The 12,440-nt window shown below is 37.3% G+C and overlaps 1 protein-coding gene across 1 annotated transcript in view; it reads left to right on the top strand.

The window, feature by feature from the left end:
• Positions 1-12,440, top strand: part of stk39 (serine threonine kinase 39) — a 51,726-nt gene that overhangs the window by 2,959 nt on the left and 36,327 nt on the right. The window contains exons 2-10 of the mRNA XM_036567517.1: positions 176-288; positions 2,548-2,656; positions 3,195-3,336; positions 4,165-4,220; positions 5,736-5,845; positions 6,070-6,171; positions 6,742-6,875; positions 7,373-7,421; positions 7,538-7,603. Coding sequence (XP_036423410.1) covers positions 176-288; positions 2,548-2,656; positions 3,195-3,336; positions 4,165-4,220; positions 5,736-5,845; positions 6,070-6,171; positions 6,742-6,875; positions 7,373-7,421; positions 7,538-7,603 — 881 coding nt within the window. The remainder of the gene's footprint in view (positions 1-175; positions 289-2,547; positions 2,657-3,194; positions 3,337-4,164; positions 4,221-5,735; positions 5,846-6,069; positions 6,172-6,741; positions 6,876-7,372; positions 7,422-7,537; positions 7,604-12,440) is intronic.

Here is a 12,440-nt window from a genome sequence, read left to right as displayed (position 1 = left end):
TGTATTTCTGTTTATTTCAATTGTGTAAAGGATGAAAAAAAATTTTTTAGAGGTACTTGTTAAATTCTGTCACCTTTATCAATGTCCAGACATGCTGATAAAGTTAAATCATTTCACAGGGTGTTCTTACTTCTTCACATGACTGAATAATACTTTTTTCACTGCGTTAATATAGGCAGTGGGGCCACAGCAGTAGTCCAGGCTGCTCTCTGCGTCCCTCGACAAGAGCGTGTTGCCATCAAGAGGATCAACCTGGAGAAATGCCAGACCAGCATGGAAGAACTACTGGTAAGGCCTGATAAATCCTCAATAATAGTCCTTTAATCTCTGCCTCTGCCTTTTATGTACAATAACAGACACATGCTATTTTGTTTGTCCAGATTTCTTTTTTCTTCTCCCTGTACAGAATCCTCTGTGTGCTGCACAATATTAGCTTAGAGTACTCAGCAGAGTTGATGGTATTCAGATATAACCGTTTAAAAGTCACAACCAGAGCTAGAATATGTGGGTCACAGCTTAATTCACTGTCATTTATGAATGAAATGTCAGTAGCCATATGAATTCAAACACAAGTGGTAAATAGAGATGACAAGAATCTTTTGACTTTTTCTGTTGGTTGTGTGTCCTCTGTCTCTGCTGTGTGCAGTTGTTGGTGTTTCATGACATTGAAGGTTAAAGTAGAACTTAAAAGTAGTTTCACCAATAATCATTTCGACACCGTATTCCGCGTTAAAACATATACCCTCGAGAATGCACAATAAGCATAAAACATATACCCAAAGAGATTGACCAATATTAGCAGAAAATGCTGGATCGGGTATTGAGGGTAGGGGTAGGGGGATGGATCCACTGAGCCACTTACATTGTGTGGTAGTGTGTTTGAGTAGTTTGAGCATATTAGACTACTTTTAGATGTTCATCATAGGTAAGTGTATTACAAATAGCTCGTTTTAAAGTTTAGTAGTTTTTAAAAGAAAATTATTGGTTTAGTATCCATCAGTACACAGAGTTTCAATATCGGTATCAGAAAAGAAAAAGTCATATCGTGCCATCTCTAACTCTGATGCTTTTTTTTAATCAGTTTTTTTTTGTAGGAATTGCACAACAGTCTGGATAAAGTGTAAATTCTGAATGGCGGTGAATGATTCTTAGCTGCCAGTGGCTTGTGATAATTTTTAGCCATAATTTCAGCTCCACCAGACCCATTAATGTCATCTATTACATGGAATTTATCAAATGTCAAATTATCAAAAACAAACATCATAACTTATACATAAGAAAAGCTAATTAAACAAGAAGAGGAAAAAAGAGAAAAAGTACAATATGATGTATATAACCAAAGTACAGCTATAAGGTCATGCTTCTTTGTCTGAAGGGACTGTAAAAGACTGTGAAAGACTGTAAAAGTATGACAGAAGTACCTTCTAGGTATCATTTTCAATCTTGCCTAATGTTTTATCTAAGAAATCATGTTTCGGTCTTAAAACGGAATTTTTCAAATTTTTATAATTCAGTCATTCAGGGCAATTTGATATTAAATCGTGCATTGTAAACAAACTTACTCACTGAGATTTCTTTGCAGTGGTGCTGATGGGATCCAGTGTTTGCAATGCCTACAACACAAATCTAACTATTTTGTTTACTATCCAAAACACCAGTGAAGACATGCCTTCTGTTTTTAAAATGTAATGTTGGTAAAATAGTTCTATTTTGTCCTATAACACACTGCATGAACAGCTCCACTAAGAATGCATTTAAAAAATGCATTGGCCAAAATTATTTCCAAAAATAAAGCCATGTCTTAAGCATGAGGCAGTGTATGCATAACATAGCATATTTCGTCTAATAACTTTCAGTGAGGTAGCTTTTAGAGGCATTAAGCTCTTCAGACGTCTGGTTCCTGTCACTGCCACTGTGAACAATTTTGACAAGTTTTTCTAGAATTGAACATATTACATCAAATTTCTCTGAATGATTTTGGTTAAATCATAACCATCTAATTATGCTGAATTAAGGAAATTAATGAAAAGTTAAATATTAAAGGGAACAAAACAACAGGCATATGCAAACACACGCACACGCACACACACACACACCCACACACACCCACACACACCCACACATCAGGGCACTTAAACTGACACTGCCATGATTGAGTTGTTTTCCATTGATTCTTTTTGTTTTGGTGCTGTGAGCCTGGAGAGAGATGGTTTGATGAATGAGTCTTCTGCTGCCAGTGTGCTTTGTGAAGACAATAAACATTTCTATTACTGGCAAATCAGCAGATGCAGATGGGCTTGTATTAATTTCTGCTGGACCACTTTAAACAGCCTGCTAAAGGCATGGTGATAAATGTTAAATGATACAGGGTGTATGTTTTCAGTGGCAAATCTTAAGAACACTTGTGAAGTTTAATGGACAGAGAATAGCTTAGATCTAGACTGAACGTAGGCTAAATGACTGTATATCCAAGGATTTGGAGCACTTTATTTCATTATCTAGAGTAGAGTCTTAACTCAATGCGTTCTTTCTTCTGTCTCAATTCAGAAAGAAATCCAAGCAATGAGCCAGTGCAACCATCCAAATGTAGTGACCTATTATACCTCATTTGTGGTGAAGGATGAGCTTTGGCTGGTTATGAAACTCCTCAGCGGAGGTAAGAACCTTTTTAGTATTTAATAGTTTTTATCCATTTTTATTTCCTCTTGTGGAGTGGTGTTCCCTCTGAGTACCACTAGTGATCAGCTTCTGCACTAATCTTTTTGAACTGTAAGTCAGAGAGCAGCAAAGAACACACACACAGTTTTAAGAGAACTAAAAAATTCCTTTGCAGTGAGAATCTTCTGGTGCTGTAGTGACTACTAGTCTGGGAGGATATGGGCTAAAATGTGCCTTACACAGGAGCATGTGAAGCCAACCACCACACATGCACCATCATAGCAGTTCAACACACTTGGAGGACAGTACTAAGTACTTAGCTCTCTCTGTATGACCTGGACACCCTAACTGGTGCAGCTCCTTCACTTGTGCACTGCTAAGTATGCTACTTAAGGGGAACCTATTAACTAATAGGGATATTGTGAGTTCTTATCAGACTGTATGAACTGACTAAAGGTTTAACAAGTGTCTTGCTGTGTCTTTGAGCTTTTTTGAATGGATTCCAGGCTTGATCACCTGTTGCTTTTTGTATTCAGGATCAGTGTTGGATATTATAAAGCACACATGTAGCAGAGGCGAGCACAAAAATGGTGTTTTGGATGAACCCACGATAGCTACCATTTTAAAAGAAGTTTTAGAGGGTCTTGACTATCTGCACAAGAACGGACAGATTCACAGGTAGGAGTCTGCAGTTAATTATTTAATGCTAAATGGACACATACATATCACTGTCAGAACAAAATCTTGTAGCTCCATGTTTGGTACTTTATTTATTTTTTATAAAAGATAATTTGAAAACAGTTTAATTCAAGATGTATTTATATAGCACTTTTTACAATGGCATTGTCACAAAGCAGCATTTCAGAAACCCCGAGAGTAACCACGACTCAAAAAGGAAACCGATCCTAATCTGGTCAACACTGAATAGCAAAACAATAATACAACAAGAGCAAAATGAATAAGGGATCAGGTTTGATAAATAATATGGGATATGTATGTGGATGGAAGTATTCAGATTAACCAGTGATAACTGATAGCTGATGACTGCTGCTAGAGGCTTATACAGGTAACAAATGAAAAATAAATCTATGAAAATTGGTCATTGTTACTGAGTAGTTACAGTGTTAGTGTTACTGTTACAGTCGCCATTACTGTCACTGACTACTGTTAGAGGCCAAATGAGAAATAGATCTATGATAAACCGTAAATACTGGTTTTCATACCCCACCTGCTCTTTATTTTAACATTTCATGATAAATGGACTAATAGATTTATAGCTAAATCACTTAGGATGAAATCTTGTTGCATTAACTTATATAAACTTACATTAAATTACCCTAAAAGTTAAGAGCATTTGTACAGTTACCATTTTGAAGATACCAGGTTTTGTTCCGGCAGTGACAATATGTTGAACTCAAAAGCTAAGATGCACCCTCTCCCTTGTCTTGTTTGTTGTTACTGAACAGAGAAATGACCCAGATATGTTTTGTGAAAATTTGACTTTAGGGATGTGAAAGCTGGGAACATCCTGTTGGGAGAAGATGGCTCAGTGCAGATAGCAGGTTTGCTTTTTTTAATGCCTCCAGCTGAGATTTTTTTTCGAAAGATTAAACAAATAAGTATTTATTCTAGTGTTCAAGTACATCTTGAAATTCTTTATAGTATATTTGTAAAAGGAGAACTACTCTCCTGTTGGAAGCTCAGTTCCAACATAGTTAGCATGCTTAAATGTATTCCCATAGTCTTTTATTATGCTGAATGGTCCAGCAGCAAACGTAATCCGGTGTAAAGTTGTATACTGTGCACACCACAATTAAGATGGGATTAAAGAATTCCAAGAACTATGACGGTTATTAATAGCTCTGTGTTAATTAAGCTTCCTTAGCTGTGAAAATGCTGCAGTAATGAGTTTGGGGAGTTGTTCTGTGTATAGCCAGCATGCTATTTATAGGCATCATGAATGAGATTTATGTTGCTTTTGCTTGAAGCACAAAGGTCATGCCAATTAACTTAAATGAAGGAGGTGGGGTTATTAAACCATTGTTTTTTTCCCTTTTTTCATTTTTTAATTACACTAAGGAAACCTTAGAGGTGAGACTGAGATGCAAATCTGTCTCAGGAAGATATTTTTCTATTGAACATAGTGATTCTCTGTTTTACTCAAGCCTTTTATCTATATAAATACTTTATCGTATTGTGTATTGTTATTATGATAAATTACATGACAGTATGCCACAATATGCTGATCTGAGCATATTGTGGATATCATCAGTACTTAAATATATCATCCCAAGTGCGTTTGATTAAAAAGAGATCATAGTTAGTCCTGTTTAAATGAATTTAGTGCAGTGCAGTGAGAAATGTTCATAGTTTTTTATAGTACTTTTAAAATGTGGCACTACTTTGTCTGTTCTAACACATCAAGTGTCAGAAAAAAAGTATATCATGAGACATTTTGTATTGTAAAAACTCCTGAATTATCATGATATTACACTTTGTCATATTGCCCAGCTCTTCTATGAACCTTTGTCCGCCCAGTCCATTCTTGTTCTCTGGGCCTCTGGGATGGATAATAGAAAGTGAATTTGTGACATAGAAATAGAGCAGAGAATATGCACTGAAAATAGGCTTGGAACAGGCATATTCCTATGTTGCTTAAGTGTGAAATGCTCCTGATGTGGGTGGTTTCCCTCCCGAGGGGTAAAGTGGCAGATCTAGTGCAGACATATTGATTTATTTTATGTAACAAGCTTTATAACAAGCACTGCTGACCTTGACTGCCATTGATTTGTGTATAGTTCAAACTAGAGAGCGTGCTCTTGAACTGGGCTGTAATAGTTTAATGTGTGGGAGAAAATCACCACTGACTTTTTCTGCTTATAGGCTCTGATTATACCTGCATGTACAGCATATAGAGTTTAGTACAGGGGCTAGGAGCGTCCTTAAACACACAACATTGTAGGAGCCATATTTATATTTTGCAGCCAAATTCCTCTTAGGTCAGTTTAGGAAAAGTGCTGAAACAAATGTTCAGTGATTCATTATTCACTCATTTATTTGTATAATTCTTCCTGCAGACTTTGGTGTGAGTGCATTTCTGGCAACTGGAGGAGATGTAACCAGACATAAAGTTAGAAAAACGTTTGTGGGAACTCCGTGCTGGATGGCTCCAGAAGTGATGGAACAGGTGAGACTGTTCATGAAGCCAGTGTCCCTGTTACCTGCATTTCCTGGGAGAGGAACAATATTACTGTTAATTTAAGCCAAAAGACAAGAGCAGTTGTTCATGTTGCTCATGATTTAAGCAAGTCAAAGTTTATATACTCAACTGTTTTGCCTTTTGACAATGTGTTTTAAGTTTACCCTCTGAATTCATATGAATCATTTACATCAGTCTTGTTTCGACTCCAGGTACGAGGTTATGACTTCAAAGCTGACATTTGGAGCTTTGGAATTACTGCCATAGAACTGGCTACTGGATCGGCACCCTACCACCGATACCCCCCTATGAAGGTGATTGACATTATTTCCTGTATAAAATTGTATCCAAAAGTTTGAATACCCCTGGTCAAATTACATGTTTTGTTTATATTGTAAGACAAAGTAAACATTTTCTAAAGGGAACCAACTTAAATATGATGCTTTCTGCAAATTTTTGGGCACAATTTCTATTTATTGGCTGATTTTAACATAATGGAAAGAAAATAAACAAAAATATCAAATGTGCAGTAACCTTTGCACAGGCCACATTTTATGTTTTATTTTTCTATACCAATATGTTAAATCCAGCAAATAAACACTAATTGTGCTATAAAATATGCAGAAGTGCCGTCTCTGTAAAGGATGAGTACTTGTTTTCACTTAGAGAATCACCAAAATATGTCATTTGATCAGGGGCTGCCAAACGTTTGCATACAACTGTAAATGTTTTCTTCTTTCCCATGTTAAGCATTTGTAAGCTTCTTGAATAGAACATAATTCCAACTGAGTAAAAATAAGCCTGATACAAGCCTTTAAATCTGTCATGGTAATGCAATTTTGAACAGCGTTTAACTATGCTGATTTCCCCAAATTGCTTTGCAGGTCTTAATGCTGACGCTGCAGAATGATCCCCCAACTCTAGAAACAGGAGTAGAGGACAAAGAGATGTTAAAGAAATACGGGAAATCTTTTAGAAAACTAATTACTCTGTGCCTTCAGAAGGACCCCGCTAAGAGGTACTCACCTTCTTTTCTATTTATGTGGAGAAAATAAGATTTAACACTGGGGCACTGCTTGTTTACATTGGTGAACATAACTGCTTGAACTACTTGTCTACATTGGTAAATGTTTTGAGTTGTTTTAGAGTCTACAACAGCGTATTCATTAGTAAGTTCATTGATTCACTAGCTCTTTTTTGCAGTTTGCTACCATGTGATGACCAATGGAGCTCTTTCTTTATGGTTCCATTTTCTCCCATATGTTCAATCACAATCAATAGAGAGGTCCAGTGCCGTGGTGCAGAAACCCGATTAGGGTCAAATTGATACAGATGCACCCATGCCATGTAATGATTCTTTCCAAAGCAGGATCTGTGCAGTTGTAATTCCTCTTAATATCTGCTGTTATATACAGTGGGCCTTACCTGGATTGAGTGTTGTGGTTACAGAAATCTATTTTAAGAATGTCCACACGTCATCTTCACTTACGCATTTGCTTCTTCATATCTCCACAGGCCGACTGCGTCAGAACTTTTGAAATGTAAATTTTTCCAAAAGGCCAAGGTACGGCTTTATTTATTTATTTTCCTTTCCCTCCCTACTTCAGATCCCTGCCTTTACGCTTTAAAGCTGCCCGCCACCGATTTGTTTTGATCTTTTTCTCTCGTTTGCTATTGCAGAACAGAGAGTACCTGGTTGAGAAGCTGCTTTGTAAAGGACCAAATATAAGCCAAAGAGCCAAAAAGGTATTCTATTCTCATCAAACATTCCTCTGAACCATAATGGTCATCAAAGTAGACCCCATATCGCCTAAACATTGCTGTCATGCATGAGGGGTCGACCAACATAATGTCTCACTTTAAGTGTACTGCCAGTACACACTGATTGCTGCTTTTTCCATTGGGTTTAAACACTCTAACTATAGAGGCAGACCGACCATTCTTTCCAGTGATTGCATTCAGCACTTTCATGTACGTGCCTGCCATGTGAGTGTTTGTATTACTTTGGCTGAACTTGGAACTTAAAATTAGTGATTTTTGACTGTTTTTTTATCAAAAAGGGAATTATATTGATGTTTTAAAATTGCTGCGTATTTCTATCATTGAGATGTAAACAAAGTCATTAAGTGGTAATCAAATACTGATTACAGCAAAACTTTCACAGTTAATCACAGCAACAAATGCTGAAACTAAAAAAACCCTCAGTCTCTGATTACAGTGGTATGACATAACATTTACATTTGCGGCCTTTAACAGAATTTCTTGACCAGAGTGCTCTGTTGTGCTTTGTTGTCTACTTGGAAAATGTATATCCTCATGAGTGTTTTGCTTATAGGTTAAAAAAAGACACTTAATGGCCAGTCACAAAGATAATAATAACTTTACATAGGCTTACATGATATGAGTTAAAATTTTATAGACCCTGTCTCTGGTTGCCATTTCTGAATATTGACAGCAGTATAAAGTCAATATGACTGCAGTATATTTAGCTGTATTTAAAGATCAAACATCTGCCTGTACTATACCAAATTTAGTTTCCTCAGATCTTGTTCATTCTGCAGTCTAAAGAGGGTGTAAATCATTGTTAGCCCTTCAACTCTGGTTGTGTGGATTCCTGACTTCAAGGTGCAGGAGTGTCAACAGCAGAGGGCGCAGTGAAACAGATGTGCAATGAAAATTGGAGCTTTCAGACTCTGTAGCTGTAGAAACTTAATGCAGTGCAGAGAGACACTTTATAACTCAGAATAATCCAGGGCTTACTTTTGACATTGGAGACAATAAAAGGCGAGTAAAAGGCGGCTGCAGCGTGAAGTCCTGTGTCGTGTTAACATGGTAGATCCAGACTATATAAAAAGAAGAGCAGATCTGCTGGCCTGGCTTGAGTTGCTGATAATTTTGTTGCAGAGATGAATATGAATGCACAATGATATCTGAGTCATATTGGCATCAGCAGATATTGGCTTTAAAAAATGTATGACTTCGGACAGATGTTTAAATTTGACCGATGTTTTCAAACCAAACTGTATTTATTGTACTCCGGAAGAGTAGAATGTTTAGGCGACACTGCTGTGTCTGCACAATATAGTTATAAATTGTGCAATAAAGTTGTTGGATGTGACGATGATATGAGAAATGATAAAATATTATTCAAGTAGTCTGAGTCTGGCTAGATGTACCACAAGTACAGACATTTCTTGCAACAGAATCTAACTAACTTCTCTTTTAAGCAAATAGCAAAAAAAACAACTAAATAAAATACAAAGGCACCAACACTATTGTGAAAAATAAAAGGCTGAATAACGACACACCGTGTTGCTGATGCGAGCATCAAAAGGCATTTGGCTGCTAATGGCACCCCTGTCTGGGAAATTTGTAGCCTTTGAAATGTAAGAGAGGTCCATGAGGTGCTTCAGTCTAAAAAATGTTAGGATTCCCCGAGTAGCTTTTTCTGTTCGTGCTTGCAGTCAGGCTTGCAGTTTTTTAATCCTTTAAAAAGTTCCGTATGATGATGCAGATTTGTTGTGACAGTAGCCATTACTGGCTTATACATTTTACCATATAGTTGACATTTTAAACACTGAGAGTGAAAATAGTCATCCTGTCTTAATCATTTTTGATAGGCTAGTAGTTCAGGATGGAGTAAATTTTGAGCTGGGCATGTGTGTTTTGTAGCTGGCTGTTTAGCCAGGTGCTTACGTCACTTGTTATTTGACTCAAAATAGTAGGCACAAAGCTGGGGATGTTGCTGTTTTTTGCATTTCTGATTGAGAAATATCAAAATATTAAAATATCTCTGATCCAATGAATGGGGCTGTGATTGATGAAAATGTTTTGTTAGTGCTCTTAGGAGTGGCTTTACTTTACACGTGCATTCCTGCATGAGCAGTGACCTATCATGACCTGCATGGGCTTGAGTCAGTGAGTTATCCTCTGATATAGATGCCTTACCTTAATACAAAATTTGTGATTTTCTTCCTTTCTTGGGCCATTTTGACCTTCTGGCTGTTCTGCCCATTTTAAGCATTGACAGCCCCAAACCGCTGAACCTTTTTCATACCTTGTGTTGGGTGTTTTCTATAGCTTGTGCTGGCCTGTGTATGTGTGTGTAGGCTGTGAACAAATGCAATCAGGTAGGAGTCAGGAGCTGGAAAATATATCGCTCATGCAGAACGAATGCACTGTCAACTCAAGCATTCAGGAGAGCCTAATGTCTCTGGGCTCTGACAGCAGACAAAGACAAATGGGGTTTAATGCGGGCGCTTAGGTAACAGGGCGCTGCACTTAAACACGGCCATTTGCATGCTAGGCTGCTTCTTACTCTCAGCCTAACTGACTGTGAGATCTGCTGGGCCGGGCAGGACCGTTACCAGCCCTCTGTCTCTCTTTCCACCTCCAGTCCAAAAAATGACAAGATAGTTCCAGCCCCCAGTGCTTGACTCCATTTAGGAGATGGAGATACTGTCAGTGGAAACAAATGAAAAGGAAGTGACACAGATGGAAGGAAATGAAGGAAAGGTGTATTGCTTCTAGGGTTATCAATATAGAAACTAAAACAGGCACATACACACACAAACATTTTCACCTGTATTTTAAGACCAGGATGTACTCTTCAGTGATAAATGGCCTTATTGTAACAGAGACGGGAATAACCTCACTAGCGGACACTTAAAATTCCAGCTTGAATGATACAAATGGATTACTGTATGGCCCAGAGTTATATTTAGAGCCTGTGTCATAAAGCTAAAAGCCCCGTAATCACCACACCATTGTAATGTTGTGGCATAATTGACGTGGATGATGTGTGATGGCTTTCTACGTTCCTCCGGAGGGCTTTGAGAAAACTGTTCCTGCACTCAGTAATCGACTCCAGTCAGTGAATTAGCATTAGCATAGAAAAAGAAAGTAGAAAGCTTCCAATTGTTTGGGTGGGATAGAGCCTATGAATACTTGTTAAATTTGACAGCAGTTGCAGTCACTCCAGCTTTAGTATGCAGTGATGGGGACCTTTGGGAAATGCAGTTCTAATTGCACCACTGAAAAGTTGATTGTGGCACCACAAGTGAGTAATTGGAATTGTAAGTAGACAGTGCTTTTTTGGAAGTAATTGCTTGCAAAGTGTCATCAACTGAGACCACAGCTGTGCGTTTTTATTTCTTTTGCTGCTGTTTGTGGTATTGCCGTTATGACAGAGAATTTCAAAGCTCATACGTATCACAGTGAGGTGGACTTTTTCAGCTTGAGCAGTATATTGTTTACAAGTGTACATTGAGGGGAAACATTTATTCAGACACTTTTGGTTTTTTAAATTGATTATCCTTCAAATTTGCACACAATGTCTTTAGAATTCTGCTTATAAACAAAATGAATGCAGTCTTAAGCATAAATAAGGATATGTAAAAAAAATTGTAGGAAGAAATATTCAGACAGAAAATGAAAAATATATATGTGTAAAAGTTGCATAAAAATAAAGTTCTAGATGTTAATGCTGCAAAAAAAATCTTGTCCGAATTGCACCTGCTGTCATTAGATTTCACACAGGTTACAATCATGGTGCAATCAAGGGGCTTGCTAAAGTTCTCTGGGACACAATTATTAAACAACACTCAAATGGAAAAAACTACAGAGCCACATCGAAGACCTTAAACATCCCTGTCAGTGTCATTTGTTTGTTAATTTGCAAGAGGAAAGAGGGAAATTTAATCTCATTGGCCAAGAAACTGAATTTAAAAAATAAATAAAAAGATAGATGTTTTAACAAAACACTGAACTCATACATTCAGGCAAAATAACTCAGCATGGGTTTCTAAAAAAGGTGAAGGAGCTTGCATGGCCTAATCTCCTGGCTTGAATTGCATTGAAAATTTATAGAGGATTTTGAAATTGTGAGTCAGTCAGAGGCACCCTCGTAACCTTGGGGAATTGAAGATTACTTCTAACCATAAATGTTTTGAAGCTGAAATTGACAGAAAGAGCTTTGTAACAAACTTATGATGAGTACTTTTTCACCTCTGAATATTTTTTTGTCTGTCAAATTACATTTTTTTAAACAAATCTTTGTTGAATACTTTTTGTACAAGCACAAAGTCAAAACACATCATGTGTGTCAATTTGAAGTGGATATGTGCCCTGGAAGTGTATTAAATAACAAAAACAAAAGCGTCTAAAAACTTGCTTCCCCTGTATGTATGCGAATATGTGTAAGAGCTTCCAGTTTATGAGAAAGAAGTGAAACACTATGTCTGATGGCACTGAGTTAAATACTGTGTCATTTCAGTTTCCATGTAACAGTGTCACCTGGCCAAACAGAGCTACAGCTGTGGAACTGGCTCCTTCATTTCTTATAGCAAGTTCCATACTCTCAGGGTCATGATAAGGGGTGATTTATTGCTATCTTTTTGGGCATAGTGGATGCAACTTTTGATTATTTGGCACTACGCAGTTTAGTGAGACTGTAACAAATTCAGATGTCATTGTGGAACTTACGGCTCTATCTTGGTGAGACTCCTTCTGTGGTGATGGGTGGTTTATGTGATATTCTAAGAGTGAAATTGTGCATCCTGACATTGTAATACTGCAATACAAA

Source organism: Colossoma macropomum, unplaced genomic scaffold (assembly GCF_904425465.1).
Source record: "Colossoma macropomum unplaced genomic scaffold, Colossoma_macropomum, whole genome shotgun sequence".
Lineage (NCBI taxonomy): Eukaryota > Metazoa > Chordata > Actinopteri > Characiformes > Serrasalmidae > Colossoma > Colossoma macropomum.
Note: the sequence above shows the minus strand (reverse complement) of the source record. Positions and strands in the feature narration are given on the sequence as shown.